Source organism: Candida dubliniensis, chromosome 1 (genome assembly GCF_000026945.1).
Source record: "Candida dubliniensis CD36 chromosome 1, complete sequence".
In the NCBI taxonomy this organism is placed as follows: Eukaryota; Fungi; Ascomycota; class Pichiomycetes; order Serinales; family Debaryomycetaceae; genus Candida; species Candida dubliniensis.
The window spans coordinates 1,878,689-1,902,388 of NC_012860.1; the positions used below are offsets into that span (position 1 = coordinate 1,878,689).

A 23,700-nucleotide genomic window follows, 5' to 3' on the forward strand; every position below is an offset into this window, starting at 1 on the left:
TATCTCACCAATATCCACGTTAAACAATGTTGCATATAATAAGGCGAGAAAGCCAAAACAAACAAGAAGTTAAGAAAATATTAGATTCAATTTGTCAAATAATCTTTGAGTCATTCATCATAGTAGTACACAAAATCGATGAAGTAGTTTGGGAATGATTGATGGTGGTGGTGGGCGTCTATATTCAATACTTCAATCAATCAAAATATAACTAACAGAGAACTTTTTCACCTCATACTTTCTTTTTCTTTAAAATTAGAAATTTATTTATTTCAACAATTAAACCTCCCCACTTTTTTTTTTTTTTTGTTTAAGTAATCCTTCTCTTTTTCTTCTTCCTTTTTTTTTTTCAAGTTTTTCTTTTATTCAATTTTCTACTTTTCTTGTCAACAATTGTCAAGTATTACTACAATTAACTGATATCTATTATAGAAGACAATCTGGTGTTCGTTCAAGCCCATACAACAGAAACCAATCTTATTTATATTTATACATCACAAACAAAATCCTCGAAAAGAGAAGTTAGTAAAAAAAAAAAAAAAAACTAAGAAAAGTCTATTGTACAAGTCGAGAATTCAAAGCAAGCAAACAAGCAAGTAAGCAAACAAAAAAAAAAAAGAATACAAGCAAAACCTATATACTTTAACTTCGTCGAAGAGAAAAGCCAAACCACAACAACATCAAGCTATTTTTATCCATTATGGTCAATCCTCCGCAACCAAGACAGATGCCTAAATCGCCACGTCTTTCAACATCGACATCTTCCGGCACATCTGCCGTACCTAATCTATTAGGATCTCCTCGTCCATCTCCTCCGCAGTTGCAACATCAGCCTTCCAGTGCATCTACATCGTCAACATCCTCGACAGCAACAACAGGGGGGTCTACATCGGCAACTGCACCTGGGTCTAACCAACATTACCTTCATCACCACCAATCTCGTAAAACATCAATCGTGGAAATATTGAGCTCTCCACCGCCGTTACCAACAGATCCGAATGATCCAATTCACCAACTTAGTTTGTCGAGACACGCTTCAACAAGCTCAAATAAATCCTCGTCACAATCAGTCGCTGTTGGAACGACAACAAACACCAATCATACATTTTCGTCGGTTGATTGGAGCGAAGTTCCATTGACAGAGTTGACAGAATCAAACAAGTTGATCAGCATTCACAGTTCTCATTCGGTCCAAGCAGCATTTGAAACATTGCTCAAGAACAATTTGACCAGTGTTCCGGTATCTATTTCGAAATCCGACCCCCATGATTTAACCAATTGTTTGACTTTTGATTATAGTGATTTGAACACTTATCTCTTATTAATTATGAATAAAATCAATTATTCGGAATTGAATGTCGAGGACATTGGTGATTCCAATTTATCGCCACAAGAGAAACATGAGTTCGTCACTCAAACCATTAGCAAGGCCAAGAGAGGAGAAGAAGTCCCAGTTGAATTCATAATCAAGTTGCATCCAAAGAACCCATTTATCAAGTTTAATGAAACCGATACTTTGTTTTCAGTGATGGAAACCTTGGGTAATGGTGTTCATAGAATTGCTATTACAAATGCAGAAGGTAACAGAATAACTGGTATATTATCACAAAGAAGATTGATTCGATACATGTGGGAAAATGCTAGGAGATTTCCTTCATTGGACTTTTACTTGACATCAACTTTGCAAGATTTGAAAATTGGGTCATCTAACCCAATTACAATTTACGAGGATCAAATGTTGATAGAAGCTTTGCACAAGATGTTCAACGAAAGAGTTTCGTCGCTAGCAGTTATTGACCGATCAAGAACATTAATCGGAAACATCTCGATTGTCGATGTTAAAAACGTTACCAGCTCCAAAAATTCCCACTTATTATTCAAGTCTGTTTTGAACTTTATTAGTTATAACTTGTCACAAAAGGGAATCGAAGAAGGACAAGATCAATTTCCAATATTCCATGTCAATAACCAAACGTCATTGGGTAGAGTCATTGCCAAATTGGTTGCCACTCAATCTCACAGACTATGGATTGTTGACAGTTCCCGTAAAGCTAGTTCCATAAGCAGTGCTAGTGCTTCTGCCCCTAACAGTGGTATGAATAATGGCGTCACTGTTGGATACCCGGCACCGGTAGATTCATCAATAACAGATCAAGCTGAAGACATTGAGGCTAGCAGTCTTTCTTCACCAGTTACTACTGCTGCCACTGCTGCTGCCACTTCAGCCCAACCAGATTTCTCCTACACTAGTGGGACTGGAAAATTAGTTGGAGTGGTCACATTAACGGATATTTTAGGGTTATTTGCTACTTCCAAGGGTAGAAGAACAGACCCTCATGCTGCCAGAAACCAAAGAAGAAGAAGCTCAACATCAACCACCAGATCATCTATTGATAGTGCCTTGAGTGCCGAAGGTATACTTCCATCGGGGGCCGCCATCGTTGGTAGCAGTAACGCCGCAAACACCGGGCGCAGAGGTAGTGTTGAAGTTTCGAGTGATGTTTTCCGGAAATCCTATACCAAGCCACAAGAAAATGCATTTTCAAAGGAATAGTTTCAAATAGTTGTTTATTTTCAAGTACATAGTAGTAATTTTGTTCAAAAAAATGAAAGAGTACTAATCTTTTTTTTTTTTTTTCTTGTCACCTAAAAGGGAATCAATCGATCAATCAATCAATTGTAGGGTATTATCAGGAACTCTTGGATATAACTTTCCATTAAAGTATCTTAAGTGATACCTTCGTATATTCGAAGCAAAATGAAAAACGTGTACCTTTATCAGGTTCTAACTCGACATTGTTTCATAGTTATTAAGTTTTGTGACGTGAAAATGTCTCTTGAACTATTTGCTTTGAAATAAGTCGGCAGAAACAAAAAAAAAAAACGACTGATTATAAAAAGATGAGATGAGAAATGGAAAAAAAAGGGGGCGGATTGCAAGGCGGATATGGCCCAAAAAATAGAAAAATGTCGACAGAATTTCTCAATGCGACATAGTTTGCACAAAAAGAGTGAGAAAGAGAAAGATGGGGGGAGGAGGGCGAGAAATATTGATTCTTTTCGTATTAATTAAAAAAAGGGGGGCAGGGAGGAGGAAGGAAGGAGTTGATTTCAAAGATACAGTTTTTCTTACTGGAATTTTGATTCACATTGTTCTGAACATTTAATCATTAATTGATTTTTGTAACCAAGATATTCTTTCAATGGGAGCATATAGATTCTTTGAATTGGCCGTAGTACAAAACATTTTTACAATACAGATAATTTCAATTTGTACTCGTGTCTTTTATTTTCTTTCTATTCTTTTCCCGAAAAAAAAATATAGTGGTTGCTGTTTGGAAAAGAAAAAAGGCATTGTAACTTACGCCTAAAATAGAACATGAGGACTGAGGAGATGAGTTGAGCATTTGCCTTTTTTAACACTTTCCCTGTTCATTTGTACATGAATATTTACCACAACCAGACTTAGCATGATAGATCTTTGCTATGCATACCAAAAACCAACCACCATTTAAATTGGTATATTTCGATCTCAGAAATCAAGTAAGCTCATTGATGTTGGAATAACTACTATTAAACCAAAATACACAAAAACCCGGTCGTGTACACGATAACTTTTCAGTGTAAGAAATTTTTTTTTTTTTTTTTTTTTTTTGCTTCTCTTCTCTTCCCTTCGCTTCTCTCTTTGGCTATCATTTTGGCAATGATTGCCCTCTGTTTGTCCTCTATAAAAAAATTTTTTTTTATGTCTGATTCCCTTTTGCCTCATAATGAACAACTCAAAAAAGAATATAAATTTCTCATCAAAGACCTTTCCAATTGAAAAATTTTTTTTTTTTCCTTCTTCTTCTTCCTTTTTTTTTTTTCTTCCTTTCTTTCTTTCCTACAAGTATACATTTTATATAATCAATCATGGGTAAAGAAAAAACTCACGTTAACGTTGTTGTTATTGGTCACGTCGATTCCGGTAAATCTACTACCACCGGTCACTTAATTTACAAGTGTGGTGGTATCGATAAAAGAACCATTGAAAAATTCGAAAAAGAAGCTGCTGAATTGGGTAAAGGTTCTTTCAAATACGCCTGGGTCTTGGATAAATTGAAGGCTGAAAGAGAAAGAGGTATCACCATTGATATCGCTTTGTGGAAATTCGAAACTCCAAAATACCACGTTACCGTCATTGATGCTCCAGGTCACAGAGATTTCATCAAGAACATGATCACTGGTACTTCTCAAGCTGATTGTGCTATTTTGATTATTGCTGGTGGTACTGGTGAATTCGAAGCCGGTATTTCTAAGGATGGTCAAACCAGAGAACACGCTTTGTTGGCTTACACTTTGGGTGTCAAACAATTGATTGTTGCTGTCAACAAGATGGACTCTGTCAAATGGGACAAAAACAGATTCGAAGAAATCATCAAGGAAACCTCTAACTTCGTCAAGAAGGTTGGTTACAACCCAAAGACTGTTCCATTCGTTCCAATCTCTGGTTGGAATGGTGACAACATGATTGAAGCTTCCACCAACTGTCCATGGTACAAGGGTTGGGAAAAGGAAACCAAATCCGGTAAGGTTACTGGTAAGACCTTGTTAGAAGCTATTGATGCTATTGAACCACCAACCAGACCAACCGACAAACCATTGAGATTGCCATTGCAAGATGTTTACAAGATCGGTGGTATTGGTACTGTGCCAGTCGGTAGAGTTGAAACTGGTGTCATTAAAGCCGGTATGGTTGTCACTTTTGCCCCAGCTGGTGTTACCACTGAAGTCAAATCCGTTGAAATGCATCACGAACAATTGGCTGAAGGTGTTCCAGGTGACAATGTTGGTTTCAACGTTAAGAATGTTTCTGTCAAAGAAATTAGAAGAGGTAACGTTTGTGGTGACTCCAAGAACGATCCACCAAAGGGTTGTGACTCTTTCAATGCCCAAGTCATTGTCTTGAACCATCCAGGTCAAATCTCTGCTGGTTATTCTCCAGTCTTGGATTGTCACACTGCCCACATTGCTTGTAAATTCGACACTTTGGTTGAAAAGATTGACAGAAGAACTGGTAAGAAATTGGAAGAAAATCCAAAATTCGTCAAATCCGGTGACGCTGCTATCGTCAAGATGGTCCCAACCAAACCAATGTGTGTTGAAGCTTTCACTGACTACCCACCATTAGGTAGATTCGCTGTCAGAGATATGAGACAAACCGTTGCTGTTGGTGTCATCAAATCTGTTGAAAAATCCGACAAAGCTGGTAAAGTTACCAAGGCTGCCCAAAAAGCTGCTAAGAAATAAACTAATTAAATACTTTTGTTTAAATAGTTGTGTTTATATTTTTTAAAATATATAATATATATATATATATATATATAAGAGAAATAATCGTATTAATAAAAACATGGTGTATGAACCGAGAACATCACCACCATCTTGGTGGTTTTGTGCTTCTTATGTTTGTATATATTCATTACTGGCTAATTAATCTTACACATGTGTTGATGGTGCTATATCATATACAAACTTTAAATCAAATCAGAACAGCTTGGAAACCTTTCCCACTAACAACACCCATCCAATCCCCTTGGTTCTGTCTCCAACAAACGTTGTTGACTTCCAAGTCTTCTGAATATGCCAATACGGGTGTGTCAATGATCCTTCCAGAATGATTACTCCCATTGGTGCTTCCATTCGTTGCATTGGACAAATTATTGATATCCCAAACCAATGCTTGACAATCATCACCTCCACTGAGTAAATAGTTTGATGTCGGGTGCCATTTTATCAGATTGATCAGAGAATTATTCATTCCGCCTAATGAACCATCAATAATTACAACGGGTAATCCTGGCATTCTCATATCAATGACAATAATTTGATTTGAGTTGACACCAACCGCTGCTAGATGATGTTGATCAACATTCGACGTGCTTAAAGTTAACAATGCCTTTGAATCAAAGGTTGCCGACAAGGCTGGGTTTGTTGCCGATATGGATGCTGATGCTGTTGCCGATGGGGATGCAGACGGGGACGGCTCGTATATAATGGTTGAATGCTCTAATGATCGTAAATCAAATACTCTCATTGATCCATCATTCCCCACTGATGCAAATACGTTAGTTGATTTATGTAAAAACTTGACATCAAAAACCTCCGAATCATGAGCAATCAATTGCGTCTTGACCGTTGCCGTATCGAGCATTTCTTCATTGAGCGCCGTTCTACCGGGCGATCGATGCAAGTCCCACACTGTGCATGTAGTATCCACACTTGAGGTTATTAGTACATTTGGATCAGCCTTATTCCAATCAAACGATGTCACGGGGGGATATGTGTTTACATCGTCAATAGTTCGGGCACTACCAGATCCAGATGAATTGTTGCTGTTGGAAGAAGTGCTCGAGCAACTAACAGTATTATTAGCCAACACATGAGTCTGCTGCAACGAGTAAGAGTCATTGCCATTGTCAGCAACTTTATACAAGCGCAACACTTCACTGGATGTAGCTAATCTTTCAACACCACTTGAACCATACTTTAACATCAGGGGATCCCATTGTAAATGAGTAATTGGGTAATCTAAAGTGACATCACAGACTTTTTGAAAATAAAACCCTTCATCACGCGGCGCTATCTCCTCGTCTTCATAATATGCATTATTGTGATTTTTGTTATTATAACCGAATGAAGTATTTGTACCAGGACTAAGGGAATTCTCCATATTGAATTCATTTTCATAGTTACTTCCATGTATGATTTCTAGTTTATTGGCAAATGTTTCCTTGTATGAGCCCACTGCAATACAATCAATTTGTCCATTATTTAAACAAGTCCAATCACACGCATAAAGGGGGAACTCACTAAAATAATATGAATTCCTTTCTAATGGTGTTGGAGGAATTGTCACAATGGGCGAGTTTGCTTGAGAAACTGGACTCAAGTTACGACCCATGCCTTGTTGGGACGATAGATTTAGGGGTGGAGGAATATGACCATGCTGTTGCTGTTGTTGCTGTTGCTGCTGTTGTGTGGTGAATTTATTTGGATTAATCATGGGTGAGGAAGAATACGAGTTGGATGAAGAAGATAATGAACTTGAAGCGGTGGTGCTACTATTAGAATTAATAATTCCATGAAATGCTGGATTTGATTGGGTGGGTTGACCTGTTGTTGTTGAGCCTCGTCTAGATCTGTTATTATACCAATCCATAGGTCTTTTATTAATGACAATAATGGTATCGAAGATTAAATTTCTGTTTCTCAAAATGGAGTGGGTGAGGGAATCACAAATGTTGGTTTCAAAAAAAAAAAAATCCAAAAATCCAAAAATCTAAAAATCTGAAAATCTAAAAACCCAGAACGAAAAAAAAAAAAAAAAAAACAAAACTGAAATGGTGAAAATCAAAAGCTTCTTTTTCTTGACAAACAAACAACGGGCGCAAACAAACGAACGAACGAACGAGCAAAAAAAAGGAGCTTAAGCAGCAATTAAGTATAACAACAATTGACATAGCAATATGATTATTGATTCTTTATTTGCCCACCTCTTTTCCTGTCCATAGAAGTCATGTACTTAGTATAAGGTTCACCCTTGTCCTCCATTGAACTTGGAGAAACAGAAGCAGACACGCCAAACAAATAACAAAAAAGAAACATCTATTCTCTTATAAAACTAACATATAAAATTGCAAAATTATTGACATATACAGAATTAAAACACCTAATTTTCAGCAGCAACTTCTTCAACTGAAGGACATGTACAGATTAAATTCAAATCACCATAAGTATCGTTCAAACGACTAACAGTTGGCCAACACTTGTTTTTCTTTAAAAATGGCAATGGGTAAGCTGCTTGTTCTCTGGTGTAACCTCTCGCATCCCAATCTTCTGAGCTAACAATATCCTCCAACGAATGTGGGGCATTTTTCAAGACTTGACCCAATGGTTCGTTATTTTTGTAAGCCTCAATTTCACTTCTGATTGAAATCAACGAATCAATAAATCTATCTAATTCACCTAAATTTTCTGATTCAGTAGGCTCAATCATCAAAGTTCCTGCAACTGGGAAAGACATTGTTGGTGCATGGAATCCATAATCCTGCAATCTTTTAGCCACATCAATAGCTTCAATGCCAATCTTTTGGAATTCACGTAAATCAAGAATAAACTCATGTGCACAATGTTTGGTGCCACTATCAGATGAGGCGTTACGGTCAACAAACAATATCTTATAATGTGGTTCTAATTTGGTTAAAATATAATTGGCATTCAACATAGCAATAGCAGATACATATGGCAACGCTTGTGCTCCCAACATTTTAATGTACGAATACGAAACAGGAATAACCGATGCACTACCATAAGGAGCTGAGTTGACGGCTTTAATAGATTCACTAGTGGAGTGTGGAGTATTGACAAAATGATGCTTTGGCAAAAATGGTTTCAAGTGTTCTTTGACACAAACTGGTGCTTGACCTGGACCACCACCACCATGACTTAATGCAAATGTTTTGTGAATATTCAAATGACAAACATCGGCACCCAAATCACCCGGAGAAGTTAAACCGACTTGGGCATTCATGTTTGCACCGTCCAAGTAAACCAAACCGCCATTGGCATGAACAATATCAATAGCTTTCTTAACGCCTGGCTCAAATAAACCGTACGTAGATGGGTAAGTAATCATTATTGAACACAACTGTTTGGCATATTTGGCTGCTTTTGCTTCTAAATCTTCTAAATCAATGGATCCATTAGATAAACATTTGACGGGAACAACTTTCAATCCACACATGGCGGCTGATGCTGGGTTGGTTCCATGAGCACTAACTGGAATCAAGCAAATGTTTCTTTGATCGTGCTCACCGCGAGATCTATGATATTCTCTAATTAAAGACAACCCAGTATATTCACCTTGAGCACCAGAGTTTGGCATCGAAGTAGTACCATCGAAACCGGTAATATCATTCAAGTCTTTTTCAAATTCATCAATCAATTCTTTGTAGCCTTGAGCTTGGTCTATTGGGGCAAATGGGTGAATTGAATTGAATCCAGGAATAGACAATGTCTGCATCTCCACTGTGGCGTTCAATTTCATAGTACAAGAACCCAATGGGATCATGCTATCAGCTAATGACAAATCCATTCTTTGCAAAGAGTGCAAGTATCTCAACATGGCTGTTTCTGAATGATGGGAATTAAAAACTTCATGTGTCAAAATTTCATCGGATCTTAATAATTCTTGAGGAATAGTTGGCAATTCATCTGGAGAATAGTTCTCTTGGCCAGTGAAAACATTGACTAAATTGATCAAGTCTTGTTTTTGAACCGTTTCATCCAATTGCAATGATACCGTGGACTCGTCAACTCTAAACATGTTGATATCGTATTCATTCAAAGCTTTAGCTAAAATTTCATCTGAAGAAACACCATTCAACTTAACAGTCAAGGTATCGAACCATTTATTATTGACCAATTGATGCTTTTTTGAGATCTCGTTAGCTAATAATGTTGTAAAACCATAAACTCTGTTGGCAATATTTTTCAATCCCTGAGGACCATGATAAACTGCATAGTTGGCAGAAATATTTGCCAATAAAGCTTGGGCAGTACAGATATTCGAAGTGGCCTTCTCTCTTTTGATATGTTGCTCTCTGGTTTGTAATGCCAAACGCAAAGCTGGGTTGCCCAATCTGTCCTTCGAGACACCCACTATTCTTCCAGGGATTTTTCTGGCATATTTAGACGATGTAGCGAAAAATGCAGCGTGTGGGCCACCATAACCGAATGGAACACCAAATCTTTGAGAAGTACCCAAGGCAATATCAGCTCCAAATTCACTTGGTGGTTTAAGAATCGTCAAGGCCAATAGATCAGTAGCCATAGCAAAAAGGGCCTTGTTAGAATGCAAGATGTTACCGATTTCAGTGAAATCAACTATTTCCCCATTGGTATCTGGATATTGAACCAATGCTCCACAAACGTTGTCGGCAATTGCAGATAACTCTTCAACCCCTTGTTTAGTGGCTAAAGGAATTTCAACAATTTCAACGCCGATGTTTTTGGCTCTGGATTTTATAACATCCACAGTTTGAGGATGAAGATTTGCATCAACCACATAGATTTTTTTCTTGTCTTTTGAGTTGTGGTATGACAAAGTCATGGCTTCACCAGCAGCAGTACCTTCATCTAACAACGAGGCATTAGCCATTGCCATTCCTGTAAGTGAACAGATCATGGTTTGATAATTTAATAATGAATTTAATCTTCCTTGGGAAATTTCTGGTTGATATGGAGTATAGGAAGTATACCATTCAGGCGATTCAAGGAGGTTTCTTTGGATGACAGGAGGTAAAAGTGTCCCCGCATAACCTTTACCAATAAAGGATTTCTTTATTTTGTTTTTATTAGCTAATTTATGCAAATGATCCAACATTTCTGATTCGGTGAAACCCTTTTCCGGTTGCACACTTAACTTTCTTTTGATCAACACATGTTCTGGAACAACATTTGACAAAAACTCATCCAAATCTTTATACCCCAATGAAGATAACATCTTTTGCACCTCTTTGGATGTTGGCCCTATATGTCTCCGAGCAAACACATCAAGATTATCAAACGATACTTTTGGGTTGAGAACTTTAGCAAAATTTTCTGACGACGTGTTTGCCTTTGTTGCCAATGACCTCAAAACAGTCCTAATCGTTGACTTGGTAAACATATTATCAACTCGTTAGAAGATTAGAAGCAGTTGAGAAATGAATGTGGTTGGTTCTATTAAATAGAAAAATAACTCAGAATCTCAAAAACAAAATTAAACAAATAAAATAAATCAACTGGAAATATTGTCAAGATTATATATAACTCGTAGTAAAGAAGTCAATTTTCAACGTTCTCTATGAAAAATCTTAACCCGAGATGAGAACTCTAATAATAATAACAAAAGTATGGTTACATATCAGTGAAAAATATAGTGATATCGAAAAGTTAAAGCGGCATCAAACCTTGTATCAAATCGGAGTCACTATTACACAAAACTATTATCTTACACACGAAAAAAAAAAAAAAGGACCACACTTCCTTCTATCCATTCATAGGTTCCTGAAGATATGGCACTTGACCCTTGCTTGATCTGTTAGAAGTATATTTGACGGTATTACTTTCCTTACCTGCTTGACAAGATTCAACAGTACTTGTTAAATGGAGGAATTATTAATCCACCGCCTCCACAGAATCCTTGCCTTCCATAAAACTTGGCTTATTGTTCCCGGAGGACTTTGAAAAGAAGACAAAAAAAAAAAATAAACGAAGTCAAAAACTACTTTTTTGCATAATGATGAGGCCTACAAGTATTTCCTGACCTCGGTCTAGTTTTACACCAAACGCAATTTTTATGACTCTGACAGTTATCAGGAAGACATCTAAATGGTCCCCCAATAATAATAAATATACTTTACATCGAAAACAGCTACAATATGGATCTTGCATATGATCTTAACCTTGAATAACAGTAAAGCAAAACAAAATAAAAAGAAAGAAAAATTGTTAAAAACAAGAGTCTCTACTGTTTATTTAATCACCAAATAAACACAATGTTTATCACTGGTACTCCCACAGAGAGAGCTAACCACTATTTTCAACACATCATTTACTAGTCCGTAAGAACTACATATATTTACACTCTATAATTAATTAAACTAGACAGCTTTGTTGAAATATCTATTGCTTGATCAATTGTGCCACTTGCTGGATTTCCGCTGGAGTAGTGCTGCAGCAACCTCCAATAGCTTTAACATTTGGGAGATTCAACCACTTTGCGATGCTGTTTGCCCAAGCTGATTCTTGCAACATTTTGGAAACAAATTTGTGCACAGTAGTGTCATACACAAATCCCAAGTTGGGGTAGATAAAAATAGGGAAATTGGTCAAATAAGTTGATATTTGGTCAACATTCTCATAACTGGTACAGTTGATACCAACAGCAACAAATCTTGGGTCATTGATTTCAGCAAACAATTGAGCTACCTCAGTCAAAGATGTTCCGTCACTCAAAGCAGATCCCGTTTGAGGGTTAATTGAAATAAAAAATTCCTTGGAAGTGTACTTTTTTGTTAGCCCAATTATAACCTTCAACTCTTGAAAGCTTGGAATAGTTTCAATGCATATAATGTCAACATCGGAATTGTTGTAGAATTCAAACAACGGGGTGTGGTATTCAATCAACTCTTGGTCACTAACACCTTGATAATCACCATTATATTCTGATCCGTTGGCAAGCAATGTAGCATAAGGGCCGATAGACCCAGCAATAATAACGTCATCTCTACCAGATTTCTTCACTGCACTTTTAGCAACGTCCAAAGCCAGGTTCCAAAGGGTGACGGCTTGATCCATGTCATAGCCAATGTATTTATGCAATGACGCATATGATGTTTGGTATGTTGAAGTAATAATCATATCGGCGCCAGCATTGATATAATCCAAATGGACCTGTTCCACCAACTCCGGGTTCTTGATCAAAACTTGACCAGACCAAAGTGGGCTGCTGCTAGGGAGATAGGTCGAAGTTGTTGGTAATAATCTTTCCAACTCAGTACCTAAGGCACCGTCAATGACTAATTTTTTTTTCTCTAAAAGATCCTTAACACGTCCCATTACTGTTGAAGCAAAATAATCAGTTGAATGATTTACTATACAAGAACAAGGAATAAGTTCTTAATATTGAAAATTTTTTTTTTCAACAATGATGGAATGTATGTATTAGTCATAGCAGACCTTATGTGGCTAGTGCTTCGATTAAGAATGGTCCTGTATATAATGTAATCCAGAAATTTCAAGAGAATTGTTCTCTGTTTGCCGTGTGTTGTTGTTGTAGGGTTGGTAAGTGAGAGTAATGAAGAGTTCTGCATTTTTTCGCCTTGGTTCACGCAATTTCTTTCCTAGTTTTCTTTTTTTTTTTACTTTTTTTTTCGCTGTTGCTTTTTTATAGTAGGAGGACTTTGAAAAATTGACCATTATTCTGCGATAATACATCGAATTCCAACACTGTTTAGAATCATTGGATATCTTTTCTCATACAAACAAATAAACATACAAGCAGTGAGGCAATACAGAAAGTATGGAGTTTTCAAATAAGAGATCGAGAGATGACTTTGAACAAGATGAAGGCCAATTCCACGATGGGCCTAGTCATGATAGTTTTGAACATAAACGACACCATATTGACCCAGCGCAAGAATTAATAAATAATATATGCAAAGACATTCGAAGATTAGGAGAAGCGGGCGATATCGAGAACTTGATTGCTGACACAAATTACATTTCTAACCCTATAGTTGCTGAATTTGAGAAAATTGACAACTTGAGAACCTCCATCTTGTCAACTATTTATGCATTGATAACTGAACAACCTCATAAGATCAGTGCTATTGCAAACTTGATATTGATATGCAATGCCAAGAACTTTGTGATTGCCAAATATGTGGTTGAATATTTACATTCAAAGATGCAAACCATGTTGGATTCTCAAGAAGGATCAGTGTTTAATGATATTAAGAACATATTGAAATTTTTGAGTACATTGACACCAATCATTGAAGACAACGGAATAATCCAGATTTTCAAACAATTCTTAAGTTTTGCCATTGAATTACAAGAGAAAACTGAAATTAGAAATGGTTTAGCTCAAGAGATATATTATAATGTTTTAATTGCCCTACCATACGTACTCAGCAACGATAATTCCGATGATTTGAAAAAAAGCATCAATGAGTTGATTGAATTGGCTAAAAGATTTAAAATTGTTGCCGAACCAGCCACTGTTTTACTCCCATTCGATACCAGAATGGGAAACTTCGAGTTGCCATACATTCCGAAGCAGATGGTAGATTTAATTTTGCCAGCACTCATAAAGTTACAAGATGATGACTGGAACTTTAGATTGTTTCTTGATTTTAAGACTCACTTGGATCCAGTTATTCAATCATCTTTGGAAAACAACTCAATTTCCAGTGAGTTAGTCAAACACAAGTTGCCTCAATTATCGCTCCCAAGTGTAGAAAATGTTAGTTTCAAACCAACATCAATAGATAAATTATGGAATGATAATCCCCGCTACTTGTTTCAAGTGTATAACAACACTACAGAGTATGAAACTGTTCCTCCAATTGAAACTTATTTGGGATTGTTTTTTAAAGATATTGCTTTTGACATTTTGACCAATCTTTCCTTTAACAAAAACGAAACTGCTATTGAACTTAGTATTTTGGATATGTTTTTTGATAATAAATTGTTTGCTCCACCAGGAACTAGCATTGACCAATTAAATACAATATATGAAGATAACAAACTGGGCACTAATGACCCGTTGTTATCAACATGGAAAATTGAAGATGTGGCTGTTGAAAGTATTCTTACCATGATTTTCCAATTACCTAGCCCATTGGAGGTTGAAATTTATTATTACACTGTTTTAATTTCATGTTGTCGTGAATCACCAGAATCAATTGCCCCTGTGTTTGGGCGTGCCATTAGATATTTCTATAACCACTTAGAGACATTAGATTACGAACTTAAAATAAGGTTTTTAGATTGGATGAGCATTCAATTGTCAAATTTCGAGTTCTCTTGGAAATGGGAGGAATGGGTTAATGACTCGAAAAAATTAAAAAATGTTAAATACCACCCCAAAAAGAATTTCATCAAGAATCTAATTGCCAAAGAGATCAGACTATCAAATAAGAAAAGAATAAAGGATAGCTTTATCGATATAGTAGATGGTGAAGTTGTGAATTTAGACGAATTTTATCAATACTTGGATATTAGTATGGTGCCAGATGTTCAATCTTATATCATCTCATACGACACAGAATTATACGGTGAGAGTCTGCGTGACACATTGAAGGACTTGTATGAACAGAAACAAGCACAGCTTAATTCCAAATTGAGTACTGGTGCTCAAAACGAAATATTTTTCAACTTTACTAATTCAGAGCTACCATTTCATGAAACAGCATCTAAGGTTTACGATTTCATTCTTACACATTGGAAATCAAATACCGATTTCAATGAGCTATACAAATCAGTTCTTGAGTCATTGGACGCTCCCAACAATGAAAGGTTTGCCATCAACATGATTATACAAACTTATGCCTACATTGGATCAAGATCTATTTATTCTGTGGTCAGTATTTTGAGTAGAGATATCAACAAGTTGAAGTTTTTGAGCGGGGCACCAATTGATTATGTTGGGGATGAAGCGCGATTTGAAGATTTGCATTTGACTGAAGAAGAAAAACAGAATAGACAGAATTGGATTATTGAGGCTGTTTTCAGAATTTGGATCCATCAACCCCAAGTGGTATTTTTGATCTTGGAGTATTTAATCGAGTTTGGAATCATTGATCCCAAATATATATTGGTAAAGGCATTAGAATCTAACTTGATTATTGATAATGTGTCATGCATGGAGTCAATTAATAGAATATTGAGCAAAGCTGATCTGAAAGAATTGGTCATACAATTGTTCACTGCAATCATTGGCAATTTAAACAAATTAGGGTTAGATAAGGACAAACGTGTGGAAATCGAGGAAGTACACGAATCAAATGCTTCTGAAGTTGATAAACAATGGTTGTTTTATGAATACTTGGGCTTATTGAAATCGTATTTCCGGAAATATATCATTGGTGACGTAGAGTGTCACGAGAAAATTAAAGAAATAGTTGGTCAATTGGAAAATATTCTGGCTAAAGAAGAAATATTCAAATGGTTTGACTAGGAGGCTTTCCAAAAGTTGTAGTATAATGTAATGTATAGTATATAAATAGTTGTTCTGAACAATTAGTAGGAAGAAACAAACTAATACACTGTAGAAGCAAAAATAATAAATAAAAGAAAAAGAATCCTGATGTGGGTTTATGCATGTTAACTCATAATGATGCAAATGTTGATAAGATCTCCTGACCTCATATGCTTAACGTCGGGCTTGATTTGGTTTGGCTCGGGAGATATGGCCACCGATCCCAAAAAAAAAAAAAAAAAAAAAAAAAAAAATAAGGAAGGACCCATTTGTATCTTGATTTCATTCTCTCAAAGTCTGATTAACTAACGCTTAATATGACATTAGATAGTATCGATAACACTTTAGCAATTGAGGTTAAAAACCTTACTTACGAGTTCCCAAACAGCAAAAAGATTGGATTACAAGATTTCAATCTAGCCATCCCCTGGGGCACTACAAACTTGGTAGTTGGACCGAATGGTGCAGGGAAATCAACACTATTGCGTATATTAGCAGGAAAAACATTGATCAAAAAAGGTCATCTCAAACTTGGTGGATTCGACCCATTCCATTTTTCGTCTCAACGTCACGAGCAATCCAACTCTGACATCAATAATTATATAACGTATTTGGGCACCGAATGGGCAACTAATTCTATCATCAAAAGAGACATACCTGTCAACTTATTACTTGCATCCATTGGTGGAGAAACGTATCAAGAGAGACGTAATTTGTTGATTGACATATTGGATATTGATCCAAGTTGGTCGATGTTGAATATAAGTGATGGAGAAAGACGTCGTGTACAGATTGCCATGGGGTTGGTGAAGCCTTGGAAATTATTACTATTGGATGAAGTCACTATTGATTTAGATGTTGTGGTCAGACTGAAGTTGTTAAACTATTTAAAGCAAGAGTGTCAGGAGAGAAGCTGTACTGTTGTATATGCCACACATATATTTGATGGGTTGGGACATAAATGGTGTGATAGAGTGATACACATAGATGCTGGCCTTAAGTTGAATGATGTGCAAATAAAGGATATAGAGTTTGTGAATGATAGTAGCAGAGTTGAAGTTGGTGATGAAAAGATTATTGTTGGTAAAGCCGAGTCCTTACATCCGTTGGCGTTATTCTGGTTGAACAAGGATCTAGAAAGAAGAGGAACTAGAGAGGACGAGAAATCAAAAATGAGTAAGCGACACAATGACTACATCAATTCCAGAGACGGTAAATATTTTGATGCTGACGATTCAAAACTTGCACAATATTTCAAAAGTACAAGAAGCAGCAAATAGATAAAACGAAATCATCATTAGGTATGTATATGCATAGTTATGTAAATTCAAAGAAAAAAAAAAGAAAACTCACACACAAGATCTCTATAATTGAACTATATTGATACTTCTTGCTCTAGTATTAGAAAATCTTTCATCTCGTTGGCTTGTTGTAACCGCCTTTCTAGTAACCAATTTCTATAATTTAACTCGATTTCAGCCTCAGTGGTTCCAAATGGACTATCAAAATCTACCAGAGCAGATTCTGGTTTATTGATTTTCAACCGTACAGATTCACGTTGCAAAGATACAGGGCTTGCTGCTACTCTTTTCTTTGAAGATATCACAGAACCAGGTTGGTTTTTGAAAGGCGACTTGTTTATTATATTTGGTGATGTTTCCTGTAGTGGCATTCCCCTTTTTTGGGAGTTCAAAGCAGTAATATTACGTGGGAACGAATTGGTGAAATTTTCCAGAAGACTAACCATATTATTCATCAGAATGGTCAGCTAAATGTAAATATATCCTTGCAGATTTAGTGAATGACTATACCAAATTAACCTTGAAGAAAACTGAATAAAGAAATAAAAATGTGTTTTTTGAGCAAATAGAGACCCAAAAACCACAACAACAATAAAAAAATTTGCGAACTATAAACAAACAGAATCAGTTTTTTTTCTTCCTGCTCTTTTGGTTCCCTACAACTTTTGAAACACGCTACAGTTTTTTATTTTTTTTTTTTGTTTACAATGTAATTATTTTTCTTAATAAATAGTTATCCCTGTTCTGTTGTCTATGTTTCTTTGTTCCCTTTTTTCAATTGTAATATTTTCACTTGATTTATAGCATGTCTACAGTGTAATACACTTCTTCGATGTATATTTGATCACTGTCTGACAGACGGAATGGTGCCATACATAAGTCAACCTCAAGCAAAATCAAGGTCAAAAGAGACAAAAAAAAAAAAAAAAACTAATTTTATATTTAATATAATAGATATTCAATATCTCATGTATGCCCTATTTCCAATATCCTCTCTATCTTCTAGTATCGCCGACCTATAAAATAGTACACTTTTTCGATTTTTTAATTACAGGGGGTTCTAATGCAGCTACTATAGCCTCATCAAACACTGTTTTCAATCCTCTTTGAGTCAATGCAGAACACTCAACGTACTTGACAGCTCTCAATTCCTTAGCTAACTTTTCACCTTGTTCCTGGGTGATTGGGGACAACTTCTGTCTGTGTAATCTCTGTAAAATAACATCATCATTTCGTAAATCCGTTTGGGTACCAACAATAATTATTGGCACACCGGGACAATGGTGATGAACTTCCGGGAACCATTTTTCTTTAACATTTTCAAACGAAGCGGGAGAAATGACGGAGAAACAAACAAGGAACACATCGGTCGATGGATATGACAAAGGCCTTAATCTGTCGTAATCTTCTTGACCAGCAGTATCAAATAACCCCAAGGTAAATGGTTCGTCCCCTATCATCACGGTTACAGCATAATTATCAAAAACAGTAGGAACATAATCAGCTGGAAATTTACTAGTGGTATACGAGATTAATAAGCAAGTTTTACCAACGGCACCATCACCGACAACAACACATTTTATAGTTTGCATGTTATATGGATATATTAATTATTTATGAGCTGAATATTTCTCTTGTGCCAAAAAAAAAAAAAGAAACCAAAGGAAAGCAAAAGTGGAAACTAAAGTGAAAATAACAATAAAAATAGATGTAGGACGAGAAACCTGTATGACTATAAGAACTGAAAAAGGAAGTAACCTAGTCTTATTAACAAATCAAATGAACGAGTAATACTGCTATTTTTAAAATAGTTTTAAATAAAACTTTGGTTAAAGATGATGGTATAAGGATGAAAGTGGGTTTGTTTGTTGTTGAAAGATCTTTCGTTATCGTGTGTTGTGTTTTTTTTTTTTTATGAACAAATTTTTTTCTTATTCTCTTTAATTCTCAAATTTGGGTTTTCTTTTTTTTTTACTTCCCTGGTTCATTTCTCACTACTTTTTGTCAGAGACCTATCACTCACACTCTCTCAGCACATTACACTACTTTCGGTTTGGCTTTTAATTATTATACCACAGTAACAAATCACATCTGTAAACAATTAATTAACCAATTAACGAAATTTGTCCTTGATTATTTTTCTTACTTTTTATTTTTTATTTTCCTAAATATTTATTCATCCCTCATTTATCAGTCTTTGGTTTAAACCTCATAATTATGTGTATTTTTTGATAGGGTGCAATATTCCTTATTCTGCAAATATTGATTGAAAACGGCTGGTATTGTATAATAAATACTACACACTCGTAATTCCCTATCATCTACACGACAGTATCTTGAAAAAAAAAAAATTTTTTTTTGTACATTAATTATTAAGCATATTAGTAAACTATTTTATATTCATAAACCCATTATCACCTTGCATTAAATCTAAATTACTGGTAAGAACGCTTGGAAGATTATCAGTGTCTATTAATTTATTGGTCAAGGTCCCACTGGGGTCGAATTTCGTGATTTCAGCATCAATTTCATGATCATCTACAATGGCTGGACCCCCACCAAGAAAATCCATCATCATATGCATACCACCGGCTCCACCCGCATACTCTTCGACATTAACAGGCAAGACTTGCGAGACACCTTCCAAAAACCACACTTTGTCTTTCATTTCGGTAGTAAAAGAGCGGAGTAACTTGTAATAGCTTCTCATTATTCGCATAGCCTTGACATCTCCGGACATTAATAACCCCATAAATTGCTTATCTAAAAGTGCTGGAAATGCAAATATACGTAAAATAAAATCAGATTTATATCTTTCCTTGTGTAATTTATTCAAATAAGCCAAAGTTATTAAATACGGAGAGTCCAAAAGCACAGGGAACAAATCTGCAATGTCTGCGTCGTGACATTCTAAATCTGTGTAATAAGCCGAATTGTCACGGTCAATTCCTTTCGACTTATTCATGTTCACACCTTGATTTATAATGTCCCCTAAATCACCCAAGTCCACAGATATAAACTTGTAAAATCTCGATGCTTCTGTTAACGGCCAAACTGCGGTCAATATGGTAGCTGCTCCCTTGACGTGAAATATCCATGCTGAAGCTGGTAAAGACTTTGGTGAAGTTGAAGAGGGAAATGAGGCATTGGCTAACGAATCCATAATTAAAATCAAGGCACTTGCAACTAAGGCGTCAGTATTATCGGCATTTATATTTAACACAGCTTCTCGTAGCAATCTCAAAGCATCCCCACGATGACATGTAACACACTGGTCTAGACCCTTCTCTGTTCTTGATAAGTGCGTGGCACTAAAAGCAAGTATCGAATGCATCAAAAATGGATGTTCAAAGGCCAACATGGGAATATCATAGTTCCATATATTGGTATCAGAAATACCGGCTCCTGTGATGGTATTGGCCACCAGAGACGTGTAATGAAACATTAATTTTAAGTCAAGCATATTGAGGTTTGATCGCATGCCTTGGGTTAAAGGGTCGCTTAGTGGATTTGCAGGAATGGACATATTAGGTGATATGTTAGGTAAAGATTTATCAGAACCGCGACCAAATGGTTCAGAGTTGGTTGAACAGCTAGGATAGCTCATTCCCGATGAACCCAGTGTCGTGGAATGGTTTGAAGACTGAAGAGTTTCCGCCTGTGATTTACCCCTAGATGACATATTTGCTTGCTGTTGAGTACTGGTAGTTGTATCTTCCATGGAAGTTAGTGGTGCTGTTGGTTGAGGGTGTGCCTGGGTCAGCGACTTTCTATGGTTCAGTTCTTTAAATTCGGAATTTGTTGCAGGTGGAACACTGGTAGCAACAGGCTGGCCCATAAAACTAGCAGCTATATTACTTGCTGCCGGTGAATCCAAAAGTGAGCCCAAATTACTCAAGTCGATGGGCAACTGTGCTAATGAAGCCAAATTTGATAGACTGGCCAAGTTTCCAAGACTTGCTAAATTAGATAAATCGCCCAATCCAGATAGGTTATTAACCAAATGGGCCACATTCAAGTTATTCAAATTGCCTGCATTCAAAAGTCCCGATGACAAAGCACTTAGTGGATTGCTCGAAGGGAATACCGGTTGGGTCTTGTTGTCCTGTGATTGATCTGGACTAGGAGTTAAAGATGGAGTTGCTTGTTGAGTGGTTGATTCCGTGTCAGTTGCAACTGTTGCAGTGGAAACCTTTCTTTTTCTCTTTTTGGATGGAGGTTCATTACTATGAATATCTTTTTTCATATTCACAACACTATCTAAAGGCTCATGAAGATACCCACAATCTAACTTCAATTTGGTACAGTTGCCACATACGGGTCTCTGTTCATCACATTTGACGCGTCTCTTTTTACATGTAGAGCATCCGTTTCTTGATTTTTGGTGGTATTTTCTTTTCCCAGTAGAAGACTTGGATACTTTCTTGGAGGGAACAGGGTTGGCTGTTTTGAAGGTTTCATCAGATGAGAACTCAGATATATTCAAAGTTGAATTTGGTGATTCTTGTTTCACGGTCATCATTGATTCCAAATGGCTTTTTTGTTGAAAAAAAAAAATGAAAGAATAAAAGGCGTTAATAGTAGTTGAAAACTATATCTTCAATGAGCTTGACTGTAACTCTCTTCGTAATTATGCTTTGATTATCAGATCTAAATGTATAATGTTGGTGTAGTTAAAAAAATAAAGTAAGAAAAGGAAAGGAAAAAAGTGTTTAACGAAACTGAATTGATATATAATTTAAATTATCAAATATATCTAATCAAAAAAAAAAAAAAAAATAAAAGGTGGCTATGACAATCTGATGGAATAGGGGTTATAATGAAATCAAGTAATGTGTGTTTTTCTGCAATATCCCAGGAATCTCTATAACAATTTAATGGCTCTATGGGAAAGCTGAATAACGTGGATCGGTGTTCTGCACTATTATCGTGATGTAACTAGTACAAATGTTTGTGTTCTAAGGTCGTATAGCTCGTTCCTAATTGTTAGTTTATATTTTCCTTAGAATTTTTTTTTTTTTGTCAGTAACTTTTCAAAACTCTAATATCTGTCACCTAAAAATTCTTGTGATTATAGAAAAAGAAAAAGTATTCAATGAGAATAGATGCTTCTAAACCTAATGACATCGAAACGTCGAGACAATGAGTAGTCCCAATGCCTATTTATTTGAATGGTATACTTTGAAATATACCCCTTTTCTTTCAAAATAGTACGATTTCACTAGTCATCAGGTGTGTGTGTGTGTGTGTGGCAGAAATCAAACACCTCCTGATATACCACAGATAATCATCATGTTTCTCTCCCCTCTCTCTTCTTCTTTTTCTGTTCCCAACAAATTATGTGGAATGTGCGGCTCAGATTTTTTTGCAACATTCGCACGAGTATTTGAACAATTTACACTACCTTTTTTGTTCTTTTTTTTTTTTTTTTCTCTCTGATTCATTCCTTACATTTGATACATTTCTGGTTGGTCAGAGTGAGCCCCTCTCAACATTGCTAAATATCAATCATGTCAGCGGTGAAACCATTGTGGTACAGATGGGCACGTGTTTATTTTGCAGGAGGATGTTTGGTAGGTACAGGTGTGTTATTCTGGTATACCATTCGACCAACAGATGAACAATTAATAGCCAGGTTTTCGCCTGAAGTAAAGGCAGACTATGAAAGAAATAGAGAGTTACGACAACAAGAGCAAACAAGATTGATAGAGATAGTAAAAGAAACCTCATCTTCAAATGAACCTATTTGGAAAGCGGGTCCTATAGGATCTCCTTTTGAAAAGGAACAGCGGAATTTGAATATGGAATTAGTTGATGCAGAGTTATTCCACAAGACAAAGCACGAAGAGCAACAGAAACACGAAATAGATAGAGCAAACGAGGAGTCTAAGGAAGCAGAAAGGTTAATACAACAAAACAAAAAACCATGGTGGAAGTTTTTTTAAAATCAGTTTTATGTTTATTCTTGTATATAGTATTTCATAATTCATTTCGTATTTATCGCTTTATCTGCCCCAGAACCCTCTATCTCGAGACAAAGACAGAAGTATTGATGCACTAATCGTATTTCCATTGGTGTTGGCATTTTTCTGGCTGTTGGCTTCATCAACAGCAGCAACTATTCGATTAATATTGGTGTCGATCACCATCCCGCCTTGCACAATCTCTTCCAACACGGTTTGTAATACTTGCCAGCCAAACACCAAATCCAACTCACACACATTGGAAAAACACTTGTCTAAACACTCGACAAATACTTGGATCAAGTCTAATATTCCCAATTCAGACTCTTGATCATCAACAATGAACACAAAATACAAAGTGGCGTAATGTCGATATATTACTTTGATGTCATCCAAATCTTCCAAAAGTGAAGGTGGGGTAATAAACGAACATTCCTGGGCTGATCTGACGGATATCAACAGATGTACTTGTTGCAAGAGCAACTTTTGTGTTGGAATATCCACTTTGGTGTAGAATTTCATTAGTCTCGGAAGACCATCATTATTGACTATTCAATAATTATGTTAGTACCAAAATAAAACTGCAAATACAATTTAAGAGCATGTTCAACACATACATATTAAAACTGAATGAATCATAATGTCT

General features: G+C 36.1%; 12 protein-coding genes across 12 annotated transcripts; 5 read left to right on the forward strand and 7 right to left on the reverse strand. All coding sequences in view use genetic code 12, as the record gives it.

Moving 5' to 3' along the window:
- Positions 1-700: 700 nt before the first annotated feature.
- Positions 701-2,554, forward strand: CD36_07880 (conserved hypothetical protein; the record flags this gene model as incomplete). The annotated part of the gene is made up of 1 exon (XM_002417389.1): positions 701-2,554. The coding sequence occupies one exon, from the start codon at positions 701-703 to the stop codon at positions 2,552-2,554; it is 1,854 nt and encodes a 617-aa protein (XP_002417434.1).
- A 1,358-nt stretch (positions 2,555-3,912) lies between these two features.
- Positions 3,913-5,289, forward strand: CD36_07890 (translation elongation factor 1-alpha, putative; the record flags this gene model as incomplete). Its single annotated transcript, XM_002417390.1, has 1 exon — positions 3,913-5,289. The coding sequence occupies one exon, from the start codon at positions 3,913-3,915 to the stop codon at positions 5,287-5,289; it is 1,377 nt and encodes a 458-aa protein (XP_002417435.1).
- A 232-nt stretch (positions 5,290-5,521) lies between these two features.
- Positions 5,522-7,201, reverse strand: CD36_07900 (conserved hypothetical protein; the record flags this gene model as incomplete). The annotated part of the gene is made up of 1 exon (XM_002417391.1): positions 5,522-7,201. One exon carries the CDS (start codon positions 7,199-7,201, stop codon positions 5,522-5,524), a length of 1,680 nt encoding a protein of 559 aa, XP_002417436.1.
- Positions 7,202-7,711: 510 nt separating this feature from the next.
- On the reverse strand, positions 7,712-10,711 carry CD36_07910 (glycine cleavage system P-protein, putative; the record flags this gene model as incomplete). The annotated part of the gene is made up of 1 exon (XM_002417392.1): positions 7,712-10,711. One exon carries the CDS (start codon positions 10,709-10,711, stop codon positions 7,712-7,714), a length of 3,000 nt encoding a protein of 999 aa, XP_002417437.1.
- Positions 10,712-11,709: 998 nt separating this feature from the next.
- Positions 11,710-12,645, reverse strand: CD36_07920 (S-methylmethionine:homocysteine methyltransferase, putative; the record flags this gene model as incomplete). The annotated part of the gene is made up of 1 exon (XM_002417393.1): positions 11,710-12,645. One exon carries the CDS (start codon positions 12,643-12,645, stop codon positions 11,710-11,712), a length of 936 nt encoding a protein of 311 aa, XP_002417438.1.
- A 463-nt stretch (positions 12,646-13,108) lies between these two features.
- Positions 13,109-15,769, forward strand: CD36_07930 (transcriptional activator, putative; the record flags this gene model as incomplete). Its single annotated transcript, XM_002417394.1, has 1 exon — positions 13,109-15,769. One exon carries the CDS (start codon positions 13,109-13,111, stop codon positions 15,767-15,769), a length of 2,661 nt encoding a protein of 886 aa, XP_002417439.1.
- A 338-nt stretch (positions 15,770-16,107) lies between these two features.
- Positions 16,108-17,070, forward strand: CD36_07940 (conserved hypothetical protein; the record flags this gene model as incomplete). Its single annotated transcript, XM_002417395.1, has 1 exon — positions 16,108-17,070. The coding sequence occupies one exon, from the start codon at positions 16,108-16,110 to the stop codon at positions 17,068-17,070; it is 963 nt and encodes a 320-aa protein (XP_002417440.1).
- Positions 17,071-17,165: 95 nt separating this feature from the next.
- Positions 17,166-17,546, reverse strand: CD36_07950 (conserved hypothetical protein; the record flags this gene model as incomplete). The annotated part of the gene is made up of 1 exon (XM_002417396.1): positions 17,166-17,546. The coding sequence occupies one exon, from the start codon at positions 17,544-17,546 to the stop codon at positions 17,166-17,168; it is 381 nt and encodes a 126-aa protein (XP_002417441.1).
- A 561-nt stretch (positions 17,547-18,107) lies between these two features.
- Positions 18,108-18,683, reverse strand: CD36_07960 (Cell division control protein CDC42 homologue, putative; the record flags this gene model as incomplete). The annotated part of the gene is made up of 1 exon (XM_002417397.1): positions 18,108-18,683. The coding sequence occupies one exon, from the start codon at positions 18,681-18,683 to the stop codon at positions 18,108-18,110; it is 576 nt and encodes a 191-aa protein (XP_002417442.1).
- A 797-nt stretch (positions 18,684-19,480) lies between these two features.
- On the reverse strand, positions 19,481-21,610 carry CD36_07970 (dual regulator of sterol biosynthesis, putative; the record flags this gene model as incomplete). Its single annotated transcript, XM_002417398.1, has 1 exon — positions 19,481-21,610. One exon carries the CDS (start codon positions 21,608-21,610, stop codon positions 19,481-19,483), a length of 2,130 nt encoding a protein of 709 aa, XP_002417443.1.
- Positions 21,611-22,601: 991 nt separating this feature from the next.
- CD36_07980 (protein essential for the expression and activity of ubiquinol-cytochrome, putative) lies at positions 22,602-23,036 on the forward strand (the record flags this gene model as incomplete). The annotated part of the gene is made up of 1 exon (XM_002417399.1): positions 22,602-23,036. One exon carries the CDS (start codon positions 22,602-22,604, stop codon positions 23,034-23,036), a length of 435 nt encoding a protein of 144 aa, XP_002417444.1.
- Positions 23,037-23,096: 60 nt separating this feature from the next.
- Positions 23,097-23,693, reverse strand: CD36_07990 (adaptin complex small chain homolog, putative; the record flags this gene model as incomplete). Its single annotated transcript, XM_002417400.1, has 2 exons — positions 23,097-23,602; positions 23,672-23,693. The coding sequence occupies 2 exons, from the start codon at positions 23,691-23,693 to the stop codon at positions 23,097-23,099; spliced, it is 528 nt and encodes a 175-aa protein (XP_002417445.1).
- Positions 23,694-23,700: the final 7 nt, after the last annotated feature.